Source organism: Zingiber officinale, chromosome 4A (assembly GCF_018446385.1).
Source record: "Zingiber officinale cultivar Zhangliang chromosome 4A, Zo_v1.1, whole genome shotgun sequence".
Lineage (NCBI taxonomy): Eukaryota > Viridiplantae > Streptophyta > Magnoliopsida > Zingiberales > Zingiberaceae > Zingiber > Zingiber officinale.
Genome location: NC_055992.1, coordinates 30,512,290 through 30,539,199, shown reverse-complemented (window position 1 = coordinate 30,539,199; position 26,910 = coordinate 30,512,290). Strand labels below are relative to the sequence as shown.

Sequence of the window (26,910 nt, the reverse complement as noted above, 5' to 3'; positions counted from 1 at the left end):
TATTAATAAAAAATAAAAATTTTAACCTAAATATTGAAAACAAAAATAAAAAAAAATCGGGGTCGTGGCACCCCACAACGGGTGCAAACTAATCAAATCAAGCAGAATAATATGAAAATATTGATATTTGAGTTCGAATTCGATTCAAATTATTCGAACCTTAATTTGAATATATTTAAGTTAAAATTATGTAAAAATAATTAAAATTTGATTCGAGTTCGGTTCGCAAGTGGCTCGTAAACAATTGAACAAAATATTATGAGTTTGAAACTTTGAATTCGGCTAAAAAAAATTATCGAGCATGTTCGAGTTCGGCTCGAATTCAATAATTTCGAATACGAATCGAATATTTTTCAAGTCGGCTCGAAAAGCTCGCAAACCAACTCGATTCATTTCACCCCCTAACCCCGCGGCCATCTCCGTGGAACAAGGCAGGCTCCGCAATCCCACAGAGATCATCGTGGGATCGTGATGCCTCGTGACCCTACCACGACCTGTGTTTCCATTATTGAGGGACGGGTTGAATGACAAATTTCACCCATTTTGTCCAGCATGATATGAAATTTAAACCATGGTATACGATTTTGAGTCATGCTTGTTAACACAAGCGAAATTTACCATCCCACCAACCTACAGGCACGGCATAAGTTCACGAGGCTTGCAGTGGCCTCGCGAGGTCATAGAGGCAACTGCGACCCTTTGCCACATCGAGGTATCCTCTGCAAAATCCCAAAAGTAATTGAGATCCTTCATGACCTCACATGGCCTCACGAAGTCGCGAAGGAAACCATGGACCTCGCGGTGACTTCATGAACTCGTAGGGTGCTACGAGCTCTACAAAATATTTTAATTATTTTCATTTTCACTCTTTATTATTTTTAAACAGTGATTTTTTTCCTATTCTATTCCTTTGCATCTCTCAATTTTGTTGCCTCCGTTAATTTTTTCCTCCCAGAACATTAATTTTTTTTTCCTTCATTTGTTCAAAGGGCAAACAAAGAGACAAAAAATCTCTTTACCTCTTTAAGGATAATTATTTTTTTCCCTCCTTCATCGCTCATAAGATAAATAAGAAAAACAAAAAACTCTTAAAAGATGGTTAATTTTTTCCCTCCATCTATTCACAAGCTAAATAGATATATATATATAATTTTTAACCTTATAAAATACACTATTATGAATTAAATTAGTATATATAAATTTAATTTAATTTAATTTTAAATTGATCAAAATTAAATCTAGTTTAAACCTACTTAATCCTTCCATGTCTATAACAATCAATATTTATATTTTAGAAGTATCGAAACTATCAACACGGCACAATATGATATCGAAATTGTATTGCTCCGGTTATAAATCAAAACTTGGGCATAACTCAAAATTTTAAACCTTGAATGCAACGCACTACATTAAGTCCTATGTTTTTCAATTTCCACATTTTCATAGTGCTCGTCAAGTGGGGCAATTTCTTTGTCACTACTTAGAGTCAAAAAGTACGATACTTTGTCCTTAAGATTATGTTCATCTTCTAAGGCTAAGCCTTTATGTGAGCACTTTGATGCCACATAACCCTTAGTATAACAATTAAACTTAAAGAGTTTTTATTTTCTTAAAGGTGTGTATATTCATCTCTACTCATCAGTGTTCTAAATAGCGGCCGAGATAGCCACCTAGGCATCGGCCTAAGCGGGAGGTGGGCATCAACCACACTGCCTTAGGCTAAGGTAGTACTTTAGGCGATAACTCACCTCTTTCCGTCATCGTCGTACCTAGAACTGCCACCGCCGTTGCGCCACCACAACGCGCTCGTATGCACCACATGAGCCTGGACACATCATCTGAGCCTAGAGATAGGCCCAGAAGCATTGCTCGAGCTCGACGACAGGCCACAGGCTTTGCTCATGTCCAGTGAATGGACCGAACACGTCGATGTGTTGGACTCGTCGTCCAATTGAAACCAAGTATGTGGGTAAGTTGTAACTTAAGGTTTAATTAAATAACTTTAGGTTAATAATCTTAATCAACTCTTAGCTATGATTGGAATAATTTAAATAAACTTAATTAAAACCTAATAAAATTATCCCATTATATATATATATATTATTTTTAAATATTTAGATTAAATTTTTAATTAATATATTTTATTAAACATAAATATTAAAAAGAATAATAATTATCTATAATATTATGTATAAAAAATAGTAAAAAAAAAAAAGTAATGGTCGAGGCGATGCCTAGGCAGCTGAGGAAATGCCTAGGCAACAGAGGCGGTACGCGGCCACTGACTGCCCCCGCCTACTGCCATTTACAACACTGCTACTCATTGGATGACAAATCCAATGGGTTTGCTTGAATGGTGATGCCTATAAGTTGGAGCACTACCAATAGAGGGGCCTAACAAGATAGGGGCTTTCCCAAATTGCTCAATGTCTTCAAAAAGGTTAGAGCAAATAATTTAACTTGTCTTAGATTAAAAAGTGGATCAACATTTCCCTTGGGTCTAATTTGGATTAAAACACATTCATGAGTTTTTAAATTTGCTTAGACATTCAATTATACTTTTGTTTTGATTCTTTTAGATTAATCCACATAGTTATTTAAAATTAAACTAAATATGTGTCAACCTCTAAATATTCTTCAATTGTTTCCTTCAATTTAAGATATGTCAATGGTGATTATTCTCCAACTTATTTCTGTAATTTTATTTTGTTTTCAGTGTCACTCTTTCCCTTCTTGACACTAGTATTCTTACCAAGAATAACTCAATTCCGTCAAGTGAGGAGTTGGAATTATCTAAACCAAGTTTGGAGGTGCCACACATAGGTTTGAAGTGGAGGTACCTCATTAGCTGGATTGGGTAGATTGTGTTCTATTTCTTCGAGTAGCTTGAGTGCAAGCCAAGCTCATACTTGGTGATCCTCAAGCATCTTCAAATATATAAAGTCCTTCCTTCCCAACAAACTAAGCGATTAAGCACCTATGAGTGCTTTCGTCTAGAGATGTCATTGTCTAGAAGTCTATAAAGTACAATGTTCTTGATTAGATAAGAGGTTGTGACACAAATGAGAGTGTGCCACTTTGCAAACATGACCTATAGGAAAATTAAACTATGTTCAAATTAGTAGGATGCCTAACAACATAATAACATATACATTATACCCAATTTTCTTTATAATTTAGAAAGGATATAGAAGCGAACATGAATCTTTTAGAAGGAAATTTAGAAAAGTGTTTAAGGCAAATGAGGACAAGAACAACTCTTTCAATTTACGATGTGCATTAGATTTGAATTTTATAAGGTTCATAAAAACGGGGTCCAGAAAAGTCTGTTTAGACTACCCATTTAAGCGAGGAAAAGTTTGCCTTTTCTTTTATTTCTTTTCTTTATTTGTTTTTCTTTTCCTCCGGTTTCTCTTTGTCGCCGTTTCCCTCTTCCTCTGCCGAAGCTCTTGCGCGCCCGACGCCGTGCCCTAACAGGCGGCGGTTACTTTCCTCTCCTCCTTCTACTTCTTCCCTTCTCTTCATTTCTTCTGCCCGACGATACTTTCTCTCCTTCTCCCGACGTCGAGCAGCGCCCAGCCTAGCATCTCCGCCGACTCCCTCTCTTCGCCGGCACTCCAGCCGTCACCTGTGCCCTAGCACCGCCAGGTGCCGCTCCTCCTCAGCCTCGTGTCGGCCCTCCTCTGGTCCGATGAGACACCGCCGGCCTCACCTTCATCTTCTTCCCTCTGTTCTGCCCTAGCCGACTTCACTCTCCGCCGCGCCGATCTCCCATCGCCAGCCACTCGAGCAGCGCCGGTCAAGCCGAGATTTCCTCAGCCCTAGCGCCGGCTGCTACCCCGTGCCCTAGCCGAGCCTTCTTCCCGCACGAAGCCAGCACAGCGGTGCCAGCCGATCGCCGACCTCCTCTGTGCTCGTGCCCTTAGTGTCACCTCCCGTGCCCTAGACTCAATATCGGGCCGACCTTTTCCATTCACCAATTGCCGGCAGGGGGAAAGAAGGGCACCGGTTCAGGTAACGTCAGTAGGTTGGCTTACTAATCGTTGTTCTAGGGCTGCCGATTTCAATGTCTCTGATCTGGGTGATGCCTTGTTGCAGTGACCTTTGCTGGAGCAGTTGCAACTGTGACAAGCACGATTGACCACTCTTGTTGACCCCCAGGTTCTACGGTGCCACCATCCTGTTTTCTTTTGGTTCTGACCGGGTTGCAGATTGGGGTTTCCTCAATTCCAGCCATCCCATTGCTGATTGGGTCTGTTGCCATTACAGAACGGCTGAAGAAGAATTGAGGTAAGAAGTAGAGAGTTGTATTCGTGTTGTAGATTGAATTGGAATTAAGAAATAGATTGTTATGTGTTGATTAGGGTTCATTAATTGTGTTGGATGGATTAGTTGGATCCAATTTAGAACTTCTTAAATTGGATTAGAATTTAGTTTGGCTAATTGTGGTATGATAGAATTAGCTAAACTAGACCTTGTGTTTGATATACAGGACCTTGACGCGAGACGAGTATCTCGATTATCGGATTGGACCATTTCTTATTGGAGGCGGGTACTTTGACTTATGTCTTTTAATATGCATAATAATGTGTTTAACATATAGCAATGATTGTGTTATCCATTTATTTCAGTTGGTCACTACATGATCTGTTTGTTTGTTTACTTATTATGCACTGCATGTTATTATTTACCTGATCATACATGCTTTAGGTAGTGACCCAACCATATGATACATTATGTTCAGGACCTAGGGTTTATTTGATACCATATCTGTTTGTGTACCTTCCATTTGATACATTGTCTTGTGGTACACATTTTATATTTATGTATGGAGCATGCTATGCTATTCGTGATATTGTCATGTTTAGTGTCATGCATCATCTTGCATGATTGCATGCTGTGCGATTGTCTGCTCCATTATTATTGAGCACATCGCCGGTTACATGTATCTGTACACACCACCACTCATGGGTTAGTGGTATATCAGACAGGTGTGTGGCAGTTCTGCTGTTTGGCTCCGTTGGTCTGGTGACTCAGCGTGGCACAGTTCCGCTCTGTTTTGCTCCGTTGGTTTAGTGTAGCAACATTGTGGCAGGCGATTGGACTTTGTTTGGCTCCGTTGGTCCGCTGGGTAGTGTGACTCAGCGTGGTAGCAGACAGAGATTCCTTATCGTGTGGAGATGAGAGCATTAGACTCCCATTTATTATTTCGGGATACGAGTATGTGTGTACTCGACAAGATCCCGTCCACCTCACCATCGTGAGCGGTGATGTCGAGTGCGCGGTTGTCGCTCTACCCACTCGGACTCACCATTGTGTGAGATGGTGTGGCGTCGGGGGTGACCGTATCGCATCATACGTGATCGTTTATTGTTTTGTTCTTTGCGTTTACTTGCTGCGTTTATATGGATCGTATGATTGATATGCATCAGGATTACGACACCCTCGGTTTGTGACAACCCCTGTTACCTTTATACCTTGGTCTGGTTATACAGCTTTTCTCCTGTTGTTTCAACTGATTTATTCTTCTCGTATTCGAAGACTATCGCACGTGATTAGTGTTGTCTGTTATTTACTTTATTATGCATATCAGTTGTACCTGCTAAGTGTTGGACTCACACCTCCTCCGTTGATATTTTCAGGTTGAGGCAGTTCCAGTCGCTAGTCCCCATTGCACGTAGTGCTAGTCCTCTGCTGATCACGAGTTGTTATTTTAGTTTTCTCTATCAGACTATGTCTTGATCTTGTAATGTTTTACTTATGGATCTTGTATGGATTCTTATCGTTGATGGATTTTGGTATGATTTGGATATGTTTTACTCCATGCCTGCCTGAACGGTAGAAGAGGTGAGTTTGTCGGATTTGTGTTTTATGAGTGTAGTGGAGTAGGAAAAAAAAAATCGAATTTGAGCTTTACGAGTGTAGTTGAGTAGGGTTGTTTTCGAGTCATCGTATTACTGTTCTATTTGTTTACTACTAAACTGCGTGGTTGTGTCAGCCAGAGGCTGAAATTGATATTAACTGCGTGGTGATTGTTTTATTATTGTTATTATTTCAGCCGCATGTGGCTGAGGTATATGATAATGTAGAAAAGTTTCAGATTGCCCGCCGTAAGGGGGAGATGTTGCCGAAATTTCTTCGGACAGAGACTCCTCCGGGCGTGACAATTTAGTGGTATCAGAGCTTAAGTTTTACGATCCTTTGTTTTCGTATTTTGGATATTTGGGATAACCTGATACTAATTTATTTGGTATCAGAGCGCCAAGTTTGGCGATACTTGTTGTTTTTCGTATTACGGATTTTTGAGATTTAACTGATACCAATTTATTGGTATCAGAGCGGGTTATGTCACCTGCTTTTGGTGTTCTGGATATTTGGGTTAGCCCAAGTTTGCGAGTCAAACTGGGTAGTTATTTTGGATTGCACGGATTTTCCATTATGTATATGTTATGGATTTCCGTTTCGGATTTATATGGATTTCCAGTGATTTTCATGTTCGGAATTTTGAGATCAGAAGTTGGGGACCGGACAGCGATGGAACATCTCCATACGGCATATAGGTATGATGTTTAATTTTATAGTTTGTGACAGGTATTAGCATTTTTTTATTTAGTACCTGTCAGGTTGTTGTAACACATATTACATGTGATGGGTTAGCCATTGAGCATGGTTGACCTTAATAGAGATCAAGGATTATAGTCTCTGGAGATTTTTTTCATATCATACCATCAGTAGTTTTAGCTTCTGTTACTACTAGTAGGAGATGGAGGCACATACCAGTCTCTGCTATTGTTAGCTGGGTAATGGATGATACCTACATATTCCTGTTGACTTAGCCAGTAGAGTTTTTATACTCATATCTTTTGGATATTGGGGTACCCGATACGATGAAAATTGGTCATTGGGGAGTTATCATGTTTGATCATTGTTGAGAATGGTTTATGTTGAGGGATATTGTGAGATCAGATATTGTGATATGTTGATTTCTAATGATTTATGAGAGTAAATGTTATGTGATTGTCTGATGATCTATTACTAAATATTTGTTTTGATGATCTATTAGTGGATAAATATTTTGATGATCTATTATTTGGGTTGTCGTTGATGGTGACATAGTGAGTGTCATGTATGATATTCACATGTTTGATGATTATAGTTGGTGATCAGATTATAAATCGGGTGCTAGAGAGTTTACGGTTGAGTGTGCCTATGAGATTTTAATAAATCTGGTTAGTTGTGGTTAGTTAACAGGATGATAAAATTGATATTTGCTTCCTCTGATATTGGACTATGTGGATAAATAATGATTTGATGTTTTGAATGCTAACTTGCTCTCATGGGGAGTAGAGACTTATTCATCTGATATTATGTGGGCTGATATTTTTGAGGATAAAAATGAGATTGACGTTCTAAATTGCATTTTTTGAGTCGTATATTTGTCCAGATGATGATTATTGTGGGTTTCTAGTAGATTATACCCGAGTGGTTAGGCATACGTATCCGATTGTTTATTGGAGGTATTTTGTCAATTAAAACTATGTTGTGAAATGCGCATATATGTTCGGTGTTTTATTGGATGTATCTTATCGATTTATCTGATTTATGGGTACATGTGTCGATTAGTATTGGAGGTATCTTATTTATTATATGATTGTTCTGAGTGTATACTCGTGTCGATTATGATTTGTTGGAAGTATTACGTTGATTATACTCTTGGCATAGGTGTATATATGTCATGTGAGTGTTGTTGAGGTGTGTTGTTGATTATACCTATGTTGATATATGCACACGGGTTCGGTATGCATTGTTGGAGGTATCACGATGAATTATACCTATGTTGTGAGTATGTGTGGTGTGTACAAATTGGAAGATTATGTCGATCATACATATGTTGTGTGAGCATGTGTGCCAAGTGTATTGTTGGTAGCCGCATGATGATTCTACTTATGTTGAATGCAGGATGTGGAGTGTCTGTATTATGTCATTTGTTGGATTACCCTGTCAACCCATTTTCTTATCAGTGGGCAACTCACTACGATGTTGACAGATTTGACGATGAGTTTGATTTGATTGCTGGATTGTTATACCTTTGGCTGCCACAGTGATATGTGGTTGAGTGATCTCGTGCAGCCTTTAGTTGGATAGTTAGGTGCCTTGGACACTTATGGATCGTTTGTGGTGGAGCGGAGCTCCCACATATTATTGTTGGTTTGTGGTAGAACGTTGATCTTACATATTTTGGATTGTTGTGGTAGAGCGTTGCTTCCACATATTTCAGATTGTTTGTGGTGGAGCGTTGCTCCCACATATTACGGATTGTTTGTGGTAGCGCGTTGCTCCCACATATGTGATATTTCTTGTGATGGAGCGTTACTCTCACACTGGAGGATTTATTCTTTGGTGATTTATATTGTTGGTGATCAGATTTCCAACTTATTATCGGAGATCTTATGGTTAGGAACGTCTGTGGTACGAATATTATGTATTTTGGTTTTACCATTAGGGCTTGCAGAGCCTTAGATGTTTTCAGAGACTTGATGATTTTGGTATCACTAGGATGTTTTAGATTGGTTTCCATTGTCCTTGTTGACGATGTGGTGATCTATTTCTGATCTGAGGTGTATCACGTACACCATCTTCGCATAGTTCTAAAGATGTTTCAACGAGAACATCTATATGTGAAGATCAGTAGTGTGCATTTTGATTGTCTTCTGTAAGATGATTGAGACACATGGTCACCAGTAGGTGTATACTGTGGTTCCACAGGAGATAGAGGTTGTTACCGTTGGGAGTAGACGGAGTCTAAAGAAGAGGCTCGCAACTTCCTTTGTTTGGCTCGAAATTTCCGGAAATACATTGAGGGTTTCTCACGATCACATGCTACTTACACGCGACTGTGAAAGGCGTGAAGTTCACTGACCGAGGATTGCGAGACCGCCTTCAGGAGTCAAGTGGAGACTAGTGTCGGCCCGATTTTGGTTTTACCTTCCGGAGAGGACGGATATGTCCTCTACACCGACGCATCTATTCGTGGTTTGAGCTGTTCGATGCAAGACGATAGAGTAGTCTCCTACGCTTCTCGTCTTGAAGGAGCATGAGAAGAACTACCCGATATGATCTAGAGCTAGTCGCCATTATTTTTGCCATGAAGATTTGTGGCATTATTTATACGGAGTTACATTTGAGATTCTCACCCATTACAAGAGTCTTAAATATCTGCTTACTTAAGGAACTTAACCTCCGGAGGAGATGGATGGAATTTCAAGGATTATGATTGTACCATTAGCTATCACCCGGGAAGAGCTAATGTGGTTGTCGATCGTGCTCAAGAAGTCCAAAGCGACTTTGCTTGCCACGTAGTTTCGATTATAGACTTGGTCTGTGGTTTCTCCGAGTTAGACTGAGGAGGCGTGACGCATGCAGGTATTCTTGTTACCATGGTTGCTCACCGTCGATCGTGACGAGGATACGAGAGGCCGTGCCGCTGATCAAGATTTGCAGTTTATTGGCGATCGATAGCTTCCGGCAGCGTAATCGAGTTTACACGAGACGAGGAGGGTATTATATACTCCGAGGCGGATTGTGCTACTTCAGTCTCATCCGGTCTTATAGAGTTACTTGAGGCTCATCGCTTCTGTCCACCCAGGCGGTACCGTGTGTACCAAGATTTGAGGTGTTTCTATTGGTGGAACGACATGAAGGAAAACATCATGGATTTTGTAGCTAGATGTCTTGTCGGTCAGCAAGTGAAGGTTGAGCATCGACCTGCCGGATTACTTCAGCAGATTTCTATTCCGAGTGGAAATGAGAACACATTACTATAGACTTTGTGGTGGGTTTGCTGACACGACGAGGCCGTGACGCGATTTGGGTAATCGTTGATCGATTAACCAAATTCGCGAACTTCTTCGGAAGACCGATTTCGGATCGATTGGTAGATCTGTTTTGTCGGAGATCATCGATCACGTGATATCCCGCCGACTATTATTTCTGGATAGAGACCCTCGGTTCACGCCTCGTTTTTCAGAGTCTGCAGCAGGCCTTGGGCACGCTTCGTTTTAGTACAACTTTCCATCCGCATACGGATGGACAGAGCGAACCATTCGGACTCTAGAGGACTTCACGAGGTCTTGTATTGATTTTGGGGCTGGGAGGACCATTTGTCACCGTAGAGTTCGCCACAACAACAACAGATTCGCCTATCCAAATGTCACCGTTGAAGTGTTGTATGGTAGGCCTTGTCTCGACACCCACCCTCCGACGAGGTCAGAGGCCCAAATTGGGACCACATGAGCTCAGCACGACGCAGAGTTGGTCCGCACTCATCGACGGAGGATGTCGAGGCGCAGGACCGCCAAAAGAGTTACGTTGATCGAGACACAGACCACTAGCGTTCTCTGTCCATGTATTTCTGCGAGTTTCACCCACAAAAGGGGTGAAGAGATTTGACCTCAGATGCAAGCTAGCTCTGCGATATGTTGGACCTTTCCAGATCTTGGAGAGGATTGGAGTGGTAGCTTACTATCTAGCACTACCACCGTCCCTATCAGGCGTGCATGACGTATTCCATGTGTTTATGCTGAGGAGGTATATACCTGACCCAACACATGTGCTGACAGATATTTCAGTTCCCGTTCAGCCTGACGTCACTTATGAGGAGGTTTCGGTACGGATTTTGGATCGGAAAGAGTGTAAGTTGCAGAACAAGACTATCCGGCTGGTTAAAGTCGGATGGCAGTATCATTCAGACGAGGAGGTTACTTGGGAGCTCGAGGATATTATCCGAGCTCGATATCCCCATCATTTTCACTTGAGGTATGATTTAATTTACCGTTCAGGAATCATACTCTTTATCTGTTGTTAGTACTTACTCATGATAGATAACGAAATTTGAGGACCAAATTTTTATTAGTGGGGGAGAATGTAAAATACCGGAAAATAGAGGAAATAACAAGGGGAATTTTTCGGAATTTTTGAAAATTTTTCGGGAATTTTTCGGAACTCGTACGGACGAGTTGACGGGGATAAAAACGGGTCCCGGAAAAGCATGTTTAGGCTACCCATTTAAGCGAGGAAAAGTTTGCTTTTTCTTTTATTTCTTTTCTTTATTTGTTTTTCTTTTCCTCCAGTTTCTCTTTGTCGTCGTTTCCCTCTTCCCCTGCCGAAGCTCTTGCGCGCCCGACGCCGTGCCCTAACCGGCGGCGGTTACTTTCCTCTCCTCCTTCTACTTCTTCCCTTCTCTTCATTTCTTCTGCCCGACGATACTTTCTCTCCTTCTCCCGACGCCGAGCAGCGCCGAGCCTAGCATCTCCGCCGACTCCCTCTCTTCGCCGGCACTCCAGCCGTCACCTGTGCCCTAGCACCGCCGAGTGACGCTCCTCCTCAGCCTCATGTCGGCCCTCCTCTGGTCCGATGAGACACCGCCAGCCTCACCTTCATCTTCATCCCTCTGTTCTGCCCTAGCCGACTTCACTCTCCGCCGCGCCGATCTCCCATCGCCAGCCACTCGAGCAGCGTCGGCCAAGCCGAGATTTCCTCAGCCCTAGCGCCGGCTGCTACCCCGTGCCCTAGCCGAGCCTTCTTCCCGCACGAAGCCAGCACAGCGGTGCCAGCCGATCGCCGACCTCCTCTGTGCTCGTGCCCTTAGTGTCACCTCCCGTGCCCTAGACTCAATATCGGGCCGACCTTTTCCGTCCACCAGTTGCCGGCAGGGGGAAAGAAGGGCACCGGTTCAGGTAACGTCAGTAGGTTGGCTTACTAATCGTTGTTCTAGGGCTGCCGATTTCAATGTCTCTGATCTGGGTGATGCCTTGTTGCAGTGACCTTTGCTGGAGCAAGTTGCAACTGTGACAAGCACGATTGACCACTCTTGTTGACCCCCAGGTTCTACGGTGCCACCATCCTGTTTTCTTTTGGTTCTGACCGGTCACAGATTAGGGTTTCTCAATTCCACCATCCCATTCTCATTGCATTCTGGGTCCATACACATGTAACTAACAAGAAGAATCGAGGTAAGAAGTAGAGTCAGATTCGTGTTGTAGATTGAATCGAATTAAGAAATAGATTGTATGTGTTGATTAGGGTTCATTAATCAGGTTGGATGGATTAGTTGGATCCAATTTAGAACTTCTTAAATTGATTAGAATTTAGTTCGCTAATCGTGGTATGATAATTAGCTAAACTAGACCTTGATATACAGGACCTCGACGCGAGACGAGTATCTCGATTATCGGATCGACCATTTCTTATCGGAGGCGTGTACTTTTGACTTTAATATGCATAATAATGTGTTTAATATATAGCAACGATTGTGTTATCCATTTATTTCACTGGTCACCATACGATCCGTTTGTTTGTTTACTTATTACGACCGATGTTATTATTTACCCGATCATACATGCTTTAGGTAGTGACACAAATTATGTTCAGGACCTAGGTTTATTTGATACCATATCCTGTTTGTGTACCTTCCATTCGATACATTGTCTTTACATTTTATATTTATGTATGGAGCACGCTATGCTATTCGTGATATTGTCATGTTTAGTGTCACGATCATCTTGCATTGCATGCTGTGCGATTATCGCTCCATTATTATCGAGCACATCGCCGGTTTTGCACACACCACCACTCACGGGTTAGTGGTATATCGACAGTGTGTGGCGATTCTGTCATTTGGCTCCGCTGGTCCGTGACTCGGCGGGTAGCCGTACGCCCGCTCTGGCTCCGCTGGTTTAGTGTAGCAGCGTGGCAGTCGGTTGCTGTTTGGCTCCGCTGGTCCGCTCACGGTAGTGTGACTCACCGTAGCAGAGATTCCTCCCGCTATCGTGCCGAGATGAGAGCATCAGACTCCCCATTTATTATTTCGGTGTAGGATACTCCGACAACATCCCGTCCACTCGGCCACCATCGTGGCGTGATGTCGAGTGCGGTTGTCACAAATTTACCCACTCGACTCACCATTGTGAGACGGTCGATCGGCCGGGTGACATGTCGTATCGCATCATACGCACGACGATTTATTGTTCAGGTTTCACGATTTATGCGATTTATACGGACGATATGATCGATGACATGTGATTACGACACCCTGGCCGACAACCCTGTTACCTTTATACCGTCCCTGGTTAGATGTTTCTCCTGTTGTTTTTCAACATTTATTCTTCTCGATTCGTAAGACTATACGCATGATTAGTGTTGTCTGTTATTTACTTTATTACGCATATCACCAGACTGCTAAGTGTTGGACTCACACCTCCTCCGTTGATATTTTCAGGTCGAGGTCGATTCCAGTCGCTAGTCCCCATTGCACGTAGTGCTAGTCCTCTGCTGATCACGAGTTGTTATTTTAGTTTTCTCTATCAGACTATGTCTTGGTCTTGTAATGTTTTACTTATGGATCTTGTATGGATTCTTATCGTTGATGGATTTTGGTATGATTTGGATATGTTTTACTCCATGACTGCCTGAACGGCAGAAGAGGTGAGTTTGTCGGATTTGTGTTTTATGAGTGTAGTGGAGTAGGAAAAAAAAAATCGAATTTGAGCTTTACGAGTGTAGTTGAGTAGGGTTGTTTTCGAGTCATCGTATTACTGTTCTATTTGTTTACTACTAAACTGCGTGGTTATGTCAGCCAGAGGCTGAAATTGATATTAACTGCGTGGTGATTGTTTTATTATTGTTATTATTTCAGCCGCATGTGGCTGAGGTATATGATAATGTAGAAAAGTTTCAGATTGTCCGCCGTACGGGGGAGATGCTGCCGAAATTTCTTCGGACAGAGACTCCTCCGGGGCGTGACACAATTAATAATAATTTTCCACTTGTACCCTTTATGTGAGAGTTCCCTCGGTAAGAAGTTTGTTTGTTGTGCAACATCAAACTCATTTTCAATATTTATTTTAGATTAGCCCCTACCTTCCCCTATAAAAAAAATCCACTACTTGCACTGCAAGTCAAAGTAAGAAGTGTGATTAGTCAAACATCCTCTCTAAGCACTCTCTTATGTTGATCTAGGAATAGAATGGAACAATTGCTCAACCAAGATGCACCATGGCAGTTGTCTGTGATTTAATTCAAAAGGAACAACCATATTTCATAAAGAAAACAAAAACATGTGTCATCTCATTTCTTTTTTTCTTTTTTTGGGTAATCCAGGTATCCAGGTCTTATGATCTGATTAATCCTGGAATTCACTACCCACAGGCCACCAGGGTAAATCCGGAAGTGCAAGTGGTAGTCCACACAATGGCCCAGCCAAGTCATCTCTTATCTTTGATTTATGTCAATAGTGAGATGTTCTGTCAATGTTTAATTCATCTTTGTACATATGCTCTACTTCCCTCGTAATTTTACTCCACTTGTTACTCTTTATACAAGTAAAATAATTAACAAGGATCTCTCCTCTCTGAAAATTATTTTAATAAGACACAAGGTGATTAGAAAATGCAGTTTCTTCATATGTGATTATACAATGATAAACATAAGCAACCAGCCTTGTGACTAAATTTCAGCATTATAAGCACCAATAAATACCTGAGGTCACCTTGCAAATACCATGGGCTTCTGCTATCATATTGCAAGAAGAAAATAGGATTCAACTAGAAACATTGGAAGCTACCTAATGTAACAAACGAATTGAAGTCTGCAGTTTGAGTTTATTGGATCAAGGAAATAGCCAAATAGGAGCTTACTTCTCTCCCTCAAGCAAGTCATGACAAGGAGCATATGTAACCATGAATTCGACCATTGCAGGATGGGTTAAGAAGTCAAACCTGGACATTGAAGCTCTCTTCAACCTTCGTGTAGGGCACCATAATCAAGTAAAGAGTAGCAATGGATCCAAGAATTAAATCCCAGCCTACAAGTGTCATCCATACTTAGTGATTGCTTAAATTTTCAAGCATAATGTTAAGGTTCTTTTATCCCAACAAAGACCAAGGATAGGAACTGTCAATTCAAAAAGGCTTGAGATGACCTCAATTCCTCATGGCCTTTTTAGAAGGATAAATTGAGGTCTTTGAAGATGACAACACCTTCATTTGTCACATGCTTAGGCAATTTTAGAGATAGAAAAGGCAAATCAAAACTAAGGCATGAATCAATCAAATGTTTTGCAAACAAGCTCAGTACTTTGGTTAGAAAGAGACAAAAAGATGAAAGCTTTAAAAATTACATGTTTAATTAACAAACAAGTTGAACATGAGGACAACTAATCTTCCCGCATTAATGTTCACTAGTATAACAAATGAATTATAAGATTACAATACATGAAAAAAAAACAATGCTAATGAAACAGTCCATTTATAAACCAACAATAAGTTAGCTTGCAGCCTCAGTTAGCATTCAGTCAAATATACTAAAACATTTAGGATTGAATGTAAGGTAGGTATTTACTTTAAGCATAATTATTAGTGCATACAAGTTCAGTGAAATATTCAATTAAAAATATGCAATCGTATTAAAATGAAGTTCCGCGGGTGGATCATACACACATCATAATTTGCATGCATTAAACTTTCAAAGAAAAAAATTAAAAACAAGTTGCTGAACTCTAAACTCATATTCATATGAAGTTTCTATAAAATGTTTTTCCCAATGGACTTGAGGTTGAGGTAAATTATGAACATGATATCGGCACTAATTTAGTTTAGTAAAGCCTAGAACAATGAAGAGATATGCTAGGGAAAAATAAGACTGAAGGATGGCGAAAAGTGAGAAGGATTAGACCCTACCGGAGAGGATTCCAATGGTTTGCTAAGAAATAGACGGATTAAACATGGAAGGCAGGATGATCAAAGAATTCAGGAAGGATTCTCACCAAATTCTTGAAGAAATCTGGAGAACCTCACGTTAAAAGGAGCAGGATCCTTAGTCGCCATCAGTAGGTCACCAAATTTGTCGCCTGCTCTTCACTATGATTTAGATCACTGCAACAATTCAAAGCAATAAAAATCAGTTTTCAAATATTCAAAATTGAAAAAAAAAAAAAAATAAGTTAGCTTGCAGCCTCAGTTAGCACTCAGTCAAATATACTAAAACATTTGGGATTGAATGTAAGGTAGGTATTTACTTTAAGCGGAATTATTAGTGCATACAAGTTTAGTGAAATATTCAATTAAAAATATGCAATCGTATTAAAATGGAGTTCTGCTGGTGGATCATACACACATCATAATTTGTATGCATTAAATTTTCGAAGAAAAAAATTAAAAACAAGTTGCTGAACTCTAAACTCATATTCATATGAAGTATCTATAAAATGTTTTTCCCAATGGACTTGAGGTTGAGGTAAATTATGAACATGATATTGGCACTAATTTTGTAACGACCCGGCCCTCTTGGCCCATTTGGCGACCCTCGGGTCGTCGACCGTCGGTCCTTATGTCGTCGGCCCATTTGGCGACCTCTCATGTCGTCGACCGACGACCCTTGGCCGTGCCGTTACTCACTAGGACTTTCCACCCCTGGCAGTGGATTTTTGCCTCCCCCAGGATTCGAACTCTTCTCACTTGGTTACCAGGATTCATAAACTCTAGTACTTAAGCCTGGAGGTCTAGAGTTCGAATCCTGGGGAGGCAAAAATCCACTGCCAAGGGTGGAAAGTCCTAGTGAGTAACGACACGGCCAAGGGTCGTCGGTCGACGACATGAGAGGGCGCCAAATGGGCCGACGACATAAGGGCCGACGGTCGACGAACCGAGGGCCAAACGGTCCGCCAAACGGGCCAAGAGGGCCGGTCGTTAATAAAGGCGCTTTATCAGACGATTGCTGGCGGCCTTTTTATGTCAGTCGGCCCGATTTGGCGATCTCTCGTGTCGATCGACGATTGCCGCGTCGTTATCAGACTTTCTTCCGCCGGATTTTTCTCCCGTGATTCAACCTGACCTCCCCAAGTACTAGAGTTTACGAATCCTGCAACCAAGTGAACTGTAGTTTACGATCCCGTAACCAACCAGAGTTCGAACTCGGGAGGCAAAACCAATCGCCGTGGAGGAAAGTCCTAGTGAGTAACTCAAGACGGCCAAGGGTCGCGGTCGACGACACGAGAGGTCGCCAAACGGGCACGACATAAGGTTACCAAGAGGTCGCCACAAGGCCGCCCAAGAGGCTAAAGGCGGATCGTTGATAATAGCATTTTATCAGAACGACCCGCCCTCGCCCATTATGGCGGCCATTTGGCGACCCTCGGTCGTCGCCGTCGATTGCCCGTTTCGACCTCTCGACGACCCTTGGCCGTCGTTCACCAGACTTTCCACCGCGGCGGATTTGCCTCCCCGTGATTCGAACTCTGCACCTCCGTGCTTAAGTACAGAGCTTACGAATCCGGGGAGGCAAAATCCACCGCTAGGTGGAAAGTCCAGTGAGTAACGACATACCAAGGGTCGACGAGAGGTCGCTAAACGGGCCGACGACATAAGTGGTCGACGGCCGACGACCCGAGGGTCGCCAAACGGGCCAAGAGGGTCGGGTCGTTACAAAGTAAAATTTATTGTAACGACCGGCCCTTTGGCCTCACTCCTAACTGGCTATGTTCACGAGATTTAATGAATGTGAGCGTTTTTATGCCCGGTCAGATTTTGCCAGATTTTGCCGAGATTTCATTACCGAACGAGTTATGTATACGCTCGCAACCAACGAACTCACTTGGTTACCAGGATTCATAAACTCTAGTACTTAAGCCTGGAGGTCTAGAGTTCGAATCCTGGGGGAGGCAAAAATCCACTGGCCAGGGGTGGAAAGTCCTAGTGAGTAACGGCACGGCCAAGGGTCGTCGGTCGACGACATGAGAGGTCGCCAAATGGGTCGTCACTGCCACAAGGGCCGCCCAAGAGGCCAAAGGGCCGGGTCGTTACAAATTTAGTTTAGTAAAGCCTAGAACAATTAAGAGATATGCTAGGGAAAAATAAGACTGAAGGATGGCGAAAAGTGAGAAGGATTAGACCCTACCGGAGAGGATTCCAATGGTTTGCTAAGAAATAGACGGATTAAACATGGAAGGCAGGATGATCAAAGAATTCAGGAAGGATTCTCACCAAATTCTTGAAAAAATCTGGAGAACCTCATGTTAAAAGGAGCAGGATCCTTAGTCGCCATCAGTAGGTCACCAGATTTGTCACCTGCTCTTCTCTATGATTTAGATCACTACGACAATTCAAAGCAATAAAGTTCGTCCAGACGAATGGAGGCAAACTCGGACAAACCCGGTACGGATCGGCCGAGTTGGACAAAATTGGCAAAATTAGAGGTAACTGAGCGAAGTGAACAAACTCGGCCTATTCCCCCAATTGACTTGAGAATCTTCCACTAGCGGCAATGACGATATCTGCGACGGCTGCTGCAGCAACGGCAAGGAGATTGGAAGGAAGCGCACATTCCGCTCCTTTTAAAATGTTTTTTAAATATGCAATGTTTTTCATTGACTGAGGCGCCAATGAAGAGATATGCTAGGGAAAAATAAGACTGAAGGATGGCGAAAAGTGAGAAGGATTAGACCCTACCGGAGAATGGAGGCAAACTCGGACAAACCCGGTACAGATCGGCCGAGTTGGACAAAATTGGCAAAATTAGAGGTAACTAAGCGAAGTGAACAAACTCGATCTATTCCCCCGATTGACTTGAGAATCTTCCACTAGCGGCAATGACGATATCCGCGACGGCTGCTACAGCGACGGCAAGGAGATTGGAAGCGCGCATTCCGCTCCTTTTAAAATGTTTTTCAAATATGCAATGTTTTTTCATTGACTGAGGCGCCAATGAAGAGATATGCTAGTGCAATAAAGTTCGTCCAGGACGAATGGAGGCAAACTCAGACAAACCTGGTACGGATCGGCCGAGTTGGACAAAATTGGCAAAATTAGAGGTAACTGAGCGAAGTGAACAAACTCGGCCTATTCCCCCGATTGACTTGAGAATCTTCCACTAGCGGCAATGATGATATCCGCGACGGTTGCTGCAGCAACGGCAAGGAGATTGGAAGCGCATATTCCGCTCCTTTTAAAATGTTTTTCAAATATGTAATGTTTTTCATTGACTGAGGCGCCAATGAAGAGATTTGCTAGGGAAAAATAAGATTGAAGGATGGCGAAAAGTGAGAAGGATTAGACCCTACCGGAGAGGATTCTAATGGTTTGCTAAGAAATAGACGGATTAAACATGGAACGCAAGATGATCAAAGAATTCAGGAAGGATTCTCACCAAATTCTTGAAGAAATCAGGAGAACCTCACGTTAAAAGGAGAGGGATCCTTAGTCGCCATCAGTAGGTCACCAGATTTGTCGCCTGCTCTTCTCTATGATTTAGATCACTGCGACAATTCAAAGCAATAAAGTTCGTCCAGGACGAATGGAGGCAAACTCGGACAAACCCGGTACGGATCGACCGAGTTGGACAAAATTGGAAAAATTAGAGGTAACTGAGCGAAGTGAACAAACTCGGCCTATTCCCCCGATTGACTTGAGAATCTTCCACTAGCAACAATGACGATATCCGTGACGGCTGCTGCAGCGACGGCAAGGAGATTAGAAGCGCACATTCAGACCGTGGATTAATTCAGATTTAATTAATAATTTAATTAATCAAAATAACTTTTAATTAATTAATTTAAATCTGATTAATAATTCAAATTTAAAAAACAAAAAAAATCAAAATTCAGAAAAATATTTTTCAAAATCTAGAAATTTTAAAATATATTTTTCAAAAATTGAGAAAAACAAATTTCAATTTCCAAAAATCAGAATTTGAATTTTAAAAATAAATTTTAAAATGATAAAAATCTAAATTTGAATTTTAAAAATTTTAAAAATCAGTTTTCAAATATTCAAAATTGAAAAAAAAAATAAGTTAGCTTGCAGCCTCAGTTAGCATTCAGTCAAATATACTAAAACATTTGGGATTGAATGTAAGGTAGGTATTTACTTTAAGCATAATTATTAGTGCATACAAGTTCAGTGAAATATTCAATTAAAAATATGCAATCGTATTAAAATGGAGTTCCGCTAGTGGATCATACACACATCATAATTTGCATACATTATTTGTTCAACTAAGTTTAAAAAAAAATGGGTTTTCAAAACTAAATATTAATATAAATTTAGAAATTCGATTTTAGAATTTTTATTATCAAAATATTTCAAAAGGTTTTGATATGTTCAACTTTTATTTGTTTTAAAAAGGGAAGAATATTTTCAAATCGATGTTTTTAAAAAATCTCTTTAAAAATTTCTTTAATAAAGGTTTCGAAATATTTTTAGTAACTATCTTCAAAACTATAAAAAAAAAGGTAGTATGGTGCACAAAGCTCCCGCCATACGGGGTTTCAGAGAAGGATCTATTATATGCAGCCTTACCCTACTTTTTGCAACATGTTTCTAAGATTTGAATCCGTGACCTTTTGGTCACAAAACAATAAATTTATCGTTGCGCCAAACTCCCCTTCATCTTCAAAACTATGTTTAACAAATAATATTTTGCAAATAGTTTTTCAATAAAAATATATAAAACTTTTGCAAATAGTTTTTAAATAAAAAATTAAAAATATTTTTGAATATCTTGGAATTTTTTTTAATAACTTTGTAAATGAATTTAAAAAAGGTTTTGAAATACCTTAGAAATAGATACTTTTGAAAATTTTGGAAGGTTCTTTCAAAATGACTTATTTTAGAAAAGAGATATTTTGTAATATAATCCATAAATGTTATTTTATGAATATAGAAAGGGATATATTTTTGACTAAAAAATTATTTATCATTGTTGGTGTAATACCAAAGGAGATCCTTAGGAATCGAAAAAATAGATAAACTTCTTTTTGATGTATGTTAAAGGGGAAGAATAAGACTTTATGTTAAAAACCCAAATTCTTTTAATTTTGGCATAATCTGAAAAGTTAGATTAAGTAATTAGTCTAACTTAAATTTATTGTCAAACATAAAAAAGAGAAAAATTATTCGTGCAATCAGCTTACATAATTTTGATGTTTGTTTGAGCAATATATTTAAAGGGAGTTGATCAAGGTTAACCAAGTTGGTGAGAGAATCTAAGTCAAGGTTGATCGAATACTTGGAAGTGAGTAGGTGAGAAGTTCAAGCACTCAAGATTGACCATGTTGGGGTCCGTTGGTGGCCGGCTAGAAGGGAGATTGAATATTTCTACACAAATAAAACAAAAATACTCTTCTCGGACTTAAAGTAACACTTGCATAAATAAAATAAAGAAATAAACTAAAAAGACAAGGCTCACAGATTTTACTTGGTTACAACTGGGGAGGTTGTTAATCCAAGGAAGTTGAAGCGCAATAAATATCTCCTTCAAGTGGAGAAACCTCTTACATCATTCAAGTACAGAAAATGAGAGGCTAAGCTAAATAGGAACAACACACAAGTGTTGTATATTAAATTGCTTGTTGTTTTTTAGCTTCTGGACCAAGGCTATATTTATAACCTTGAATGAGGCGCCTGGAAGCGTTCCAGGTGCCTAGAGTGGGATAGAAATCTATCCCCAACGCGTCGATCAAAGTCCACGTCGATGGCGATAAAGTTTGGGTTCCGAACGCCCGGAAATAGGAATATAGATAGATAACAAGAACCAGATAGTGGCATCAAAACAGATGCAAACATAATCATTACTACTAGAAATAAACTATTATGCATATCTAAAATGACTATATCAAGAGATAAGTCAGAAGTACCCGCCTCAATAGAAAATCGAATCTAGAAATCCTACGTCGAGATGCTCGTCTCAAATCAAAGTCCTGCAGCAGTCAATATAAATTTATTTAGCTAATTACATATATACCAAATAGCTGAATAAGATTCCCAACCCTATTTAGTGTAACCCCTAGTCGAAGTATGATCACTAATTAACCAACTACATAGATTCTAACCTTAAAAGAAATCTGATACACATCCATATAAACCTAACACCCTTACCAACAGTCAACCACATCTAAAGGTTAATCCAGATCTTTACTCCACTTATAGCAACAATTAGGTTTATACAATCCAGATAACCAAAATCAAAGCTTACCCTATTCGGCCCTTGCCTCTCCAACGATGGATCCCTAGTAGTGGTACACAACAGCAATGATAGTGAGCAGGAGTGGTCGACTATCTTCTCACAGCGAGATTCCAGCAACAAGCTGATATGGACGACTCATTTCAGTTTCAATGGAGACAGAAAGCTTGCAGCAGAGATTATAGGCGTAGCTGTGAAACCTCACCGTGGATGATCAGAATAGGGAGGGGCTGCCGGCGGTGAACTAGATGATGGTCCACGGTGGCCAACAATGGTCGGCTGCCAGAGCAAAGTTGGGTGGCCGTCGATGATGACAAGGAGAGGAGCAGGCGACGCAGAGGCGTGAAACCGATGGATCAGAGAGGCGATTGCGGCAACGCCTAGTTGGCCTCACGCGATCAAGATAGAGCCGGCTTCAAGATGGCGATGACCAATTGTGGATCCGCGGTGATCGGCAGTGGCGCTATGGCAGAGGAGAAAACAGAGGGTTTGCCGATGGTGGAGAAGAAGAAGGATCAGCTGCAGGGGAGGTCGGCGCAAGCTCGTGGAAGGAGAACTCGGCGTCGAGAACAGCTTGGGCAGAGACGAAGGTCGGCTGCGGTGACCGGTCGTGGTCTGTAGGTGTCGGCGTCGACGCGATACTCAACGGGGAGGAAAGGCAGAGGAGAAGAGGAAGAAAGTCGGCTGAGGAAGCTGGGAAGCTCGGATGGAAATAAGAAGAGAAAGGGAAGATAAGGAAAAAAAAAAATTAAAAGGAAACTTAGGGCACGAAAAACGTAAATCAAACATCATTTTTCAAAAAATGCACGTTTTCCAGAAAATGAAAATAAAAAATGTGCGTACCAAACGTACCCTTGAGGTTTTGATTAAATTTAAACCTAAGTAATTCCTTAATTGATTCCTACCTTAATTAGATATTTTAAATAGACTTTTTCAAGCCTATTAATTTATCCCCGCAAACTCGTCATACAAACTCTGAAAAATAAAAATTTTCTAAAAATTCCGTAAAGATTATTCGTCCATTTAAATTTTATTATTTTATTATTATTTGGTTATGGTATTTTACACAGAGAATCCTCTTTACAGCAATGGAACACACAGAAAAAAAGGCTAAACAGAAACTAAGCACACAAGTGTTGTTTCTTTGTATTTCTCCTTGTTCTGAGCTTCTGGGAGCAAGGCTGCTTATATAGTCCTGCTTAGGGTGTCTAGAAGAATTCCAGGTGCCTGGAATGGGATAAAACCTTATCCCTGAGGCGTCAGTCAAAAGCCACATCGATTTTGATAAAACTTAGGTTCCGAGCACCCAGAATGGTTCCTGGTGCCTCGGACTATTTCGAATGTCGGAATGGTTCGAGACACCCCGAAGGGGAAAGTCGACATTTTATTGACTTTTTCTTTGGACCTCTAGCTTTGACTCCGCTTGCTTCGGTCCAGGTCTTCTGCTCCAGCTCCGCTCGCTTGGGTGATTTCAGCCATCTAGAATAGGGCTCACTCGAATCCAACTTCCGGTCTTCTCCTCGAGCAAGCTTCCGCTCTGGCTTCTCGTCCCTCGAAAATGTCGTGCGCCTCCTTCTTGTTTGCCCGCGTACTCTTCCGCAGCACCTCGTCCCTTAGACGCACTGAGCCGGTCGGCTCTCTTCCGTGTCGTCCTTCTCGCTCACTGCGTCTTTTGCTCTATGCCTTGTGCTCCTAAGTTCCCATACACTTAGACATAAGGTTAAACACAACATGTCATAACTTAACTTGTTTGATCACATCAAAACTACCTTAGGGTACCAACAGTTCGTCAAGCTCCAAGAATAGCTTTTATATTTTTCCCGACATCAGTCAACTAGTATATACATCAATCGACTGATAGGCTTCAATGACACTTAAGATTTGATGAGATTTTCGGTCTCCACCATGTAACGATCACTTACTAGTGGACTAGTAAGTACACCTCGACTGGTAACTGACCGCAACTCTCTGTTCATTTTTGATCGAACATCATTCAACTGATAAAAGTACCAGTTGACTGATTCTTCATAATATGAGAATACAACAATTAACCTTTCATATGTGAATTGTTCCCTTAGCCTAGACTTCTACCTTCAAGCATCTTCCATTAGCCTTGTGCCCTTAAGATGCTTCTGTGCCCATGGCTCCTTATCCCTGTGCTTGCCTTCAAGCATCTTCTATTAGCCTTGTGCCCTTAGGATGCTTCCGTGCCCATGGCTCCTTATTTCTATGCTTGCCTTCAAGTGCTTCCTTCGACTTTGTCATGCTAAATCTTCTCTTGCCAAGAGATCGTACCTCCAGGACTTCACTGCCAAGAGTCATGCTCCGGGACTTCATCCGCCAAGACTATCTTCTTGGACTTTGCTTGCCAAGTCTTCATACCTAGGCTTTCCTTTTTTTACTTACTCAACATTTATATTAGATCACTAACATTACCTAACTTAAATTCATTTAACCAAACATCAAAAGTAAATAATGTCTCGAGTAAGATTATACTAATAATCTCCTCTTTTTTGATGTTTGACAAATTATTTAAGTTAGGTCTTAAAATATGCAATAATCAAAAAGCATAGGCATAATGAATACATATAAAGATCATGATCATAGAACTCAAATTTTTAAAATGAAAGTTCTAACTTAACCTATCCATTTCTCGCCTTTTGATATACATCAAAAATAAGGAAACATAATCCAAAACTCCCCCTTAATGCAAGTGTAAAAAGTTTAATAATGTTAAGAACCCAAGTTCCCCCTTAATCCAAAATACTCTCTAAATGCAAGGGGGGCACAATAACATGCCATAATAAACTATAGTCAGTAAGAAAGATTAGAGGTAATAATTTAGAGAAATGCAATGCCTGGATCAAACACATAGTATACTAGTCGACTGGTACCTATACCAGTCAATTAGTACCAGTTTGTCAACAATAATGTGTCGTGTAGGTTAGAGATGTAAGCATACATGAAAGCACGAAGCAAATACACAAACTTATAATTTATAGACATTGCACACACCATGAAATAGACATAAATATAAAAGTCATACACAAGCACTAATAAGCATATAAGTCATACATAAGCATAGGCTTGTGTAAAGTCATAAGGAGACATAACCATGAAATACAAGATACTACAAGAGCATCTATGGTGTTCAAGATGCATGGAGAGAGAACATGTTTGAGCCAAAAATCTCTCGACACCAACGAAGAGCTAGGCACCATGCCTAAACATCATCATTAGGAGGAGGAGGAGCCTGGTATGTCAAATCTCAACGCTCCGTCATCTCATACATCTTTAGTTGATGTCGTTGAGAGGTGACCCAATCCTGTTGAAAGCCCTAAATCTCCTGAAACCTCTAACGGATCATCTCCTCCAGATGAGTCATCTGATCCTCTAAGGTCATGGGTGTAGGAGCTGGTACTGGAGTTGGTGTTGGAGTTGGAACATCCACCTCGTCCTCATTGTCAAAGTCCACTATAGCCTAATCGCGCTAGACCATCACATCCTGGCATCTCTCGATCCCTACTAGAGATAGCTGTCGGGACCTGATCTGATCATAATATTTGGATAACTAATGTTGTTGATCCCTAGTGACATATATACCTTTAGATGCAAAAAAAAAAATAAATAAATAAGGTCAAGACATGGTAAAATGACATGTATAACTTCCTCTATATCGGGCTGGAAAATACAAATTGAACTCACAGACCTGTAGAGCTATGTCGATATCGACCTTTTACTCTAAGGCATACATCATGACGAGATGGGGCAGCCTTATCTTGGCTTGCCCTGTAGTGACAATAGGTAAGATACATGCAATGACAACTTTATAGAGGATGTTGTTGTGGGCTGACATACACATAGCATCAAAGATGCACTTTAGTGGAGCCCTATGAGCATTGAAATAATGTTGATGTATCAGCTCGACTGACATATGAGAAAATGATGCAGTAAAAGGCTCAACAATATTAGAAAGCATGTAAATGTGTTATCCGATCCTCCACATCCTAAGAATGACTTGAGAATTGTAGGAGTGAACTCAATGTCGATCCCTCCAACACGAGTTATCCATGCCTGACCATCACTGCTACTGGGATGCAAGTTATTATAGAACTCCCTGCACAGATCTAAAATAACTGTATGCATGCAATGAATTAACTTATCTAACCCAAAATGCATGATGATATCCATTATGTCAGGGATTATCTTGGCAAAATACAATCTGTTGAGATACCGAGCATTCATCATAAAAAAATCGGTATTCGCAAAATCGTTGTCATTCTGCCTCAGAACAGAACCGGACCACCGAAGGAACTAGAGTGGACTATCGGGAAGTTTCCTCTTCATCCCTACACTTTTGCCGAACCCTAGTCATGCAAATGCAATGCACATGTACCAAAATGAACCCAATCAGGAGGAATAGCAAGGTAGACATGCACAAAAGTAAAAGTTAGTTATAAATCATAGAGAGAATGACAGATTGAGTTAAGAAATCATTACCTTTGTTCCATTTTCCTCAAATTGGAAGGTTAAAGAAGAAGGTGATGTGATTTTGACCAAAGCCCCTAAACTTAGAATGCCTCCTGTGCCAATGATTTTGGGTAGCAAAACTTGGCAAAGAAGAGAATGGGAAGTAGATATGAGGGGTTAAAAAGGTTTAAGGTGGTCGGAGGTGTTGAGGAGAGGCTACAGAGGGCGTACGATGGCAAGCGGCGATTGAAATTAGGGTTTCAATCGGTCTACCTGTCATGTGGGATTTTATAAAGACACGATTAACAGTCGACTGATGGATACATCAGTCAATTGCTACAGTAAAAATATCACACAGAGGTATTTTGTTTACAAAAATCACTATTTCGAGTCAACTGGTATCTGTACCAGTCGACTGGTACCCTATAT

At 40.9% G+C, this 26,910-nt stretch overlaps 1 protein-coding gene across 3 annotated transcripts in view; it reads right to left on the bottom strand.

The window, feature by feature from the left end:
* Window positions 1-22,719, bottom strand: part of LOC121969770 (dol-P-Man:Man(7)GlcNAc(2)-PP-Dol alpha-1,6-mannosyltransferase-like) — an 86,823-nt gene extending 64,104 nt beyond the window's left edge. The window contains exons 1-5 of one of the 3 annotated variants that reach the window (XM_042520012.1): window positions 22,217-22,719; window positions 22,024-22,135; window positions 21,690-21,748; window positions 15,821-15,929; window positions 14,775-14,860 (exon numbers count right to left, since the gene is read on the bottom strand). In XM_042520012.1, the coding sequence (XP_042375946.1) occupies window positions 14,775-14,860; window positions 15,821-15,881 (147 nt within the window). In that variant the 5' untranslated portion in view covers window positions 15,882-15,929; window positions 21,690-21,748; window positions 22,024-22,135; window positions 22,217-22,719. Of the gene's footprint in view, window positions 1-14,774; window positions 14,861-15,820; window positions 15,930-19,197; window positions 19,209-21,689; window positions 21,749-22,023; window positions 22,136-22,216 lie in introns of those variants that run through there. The other 2 variants (XM_042520013.1, XM_042520014.1) reach the window with 2 other exon arrangements.
* Window positions 22,720-26,910: the final 4,191 nt, after the last annotated feature.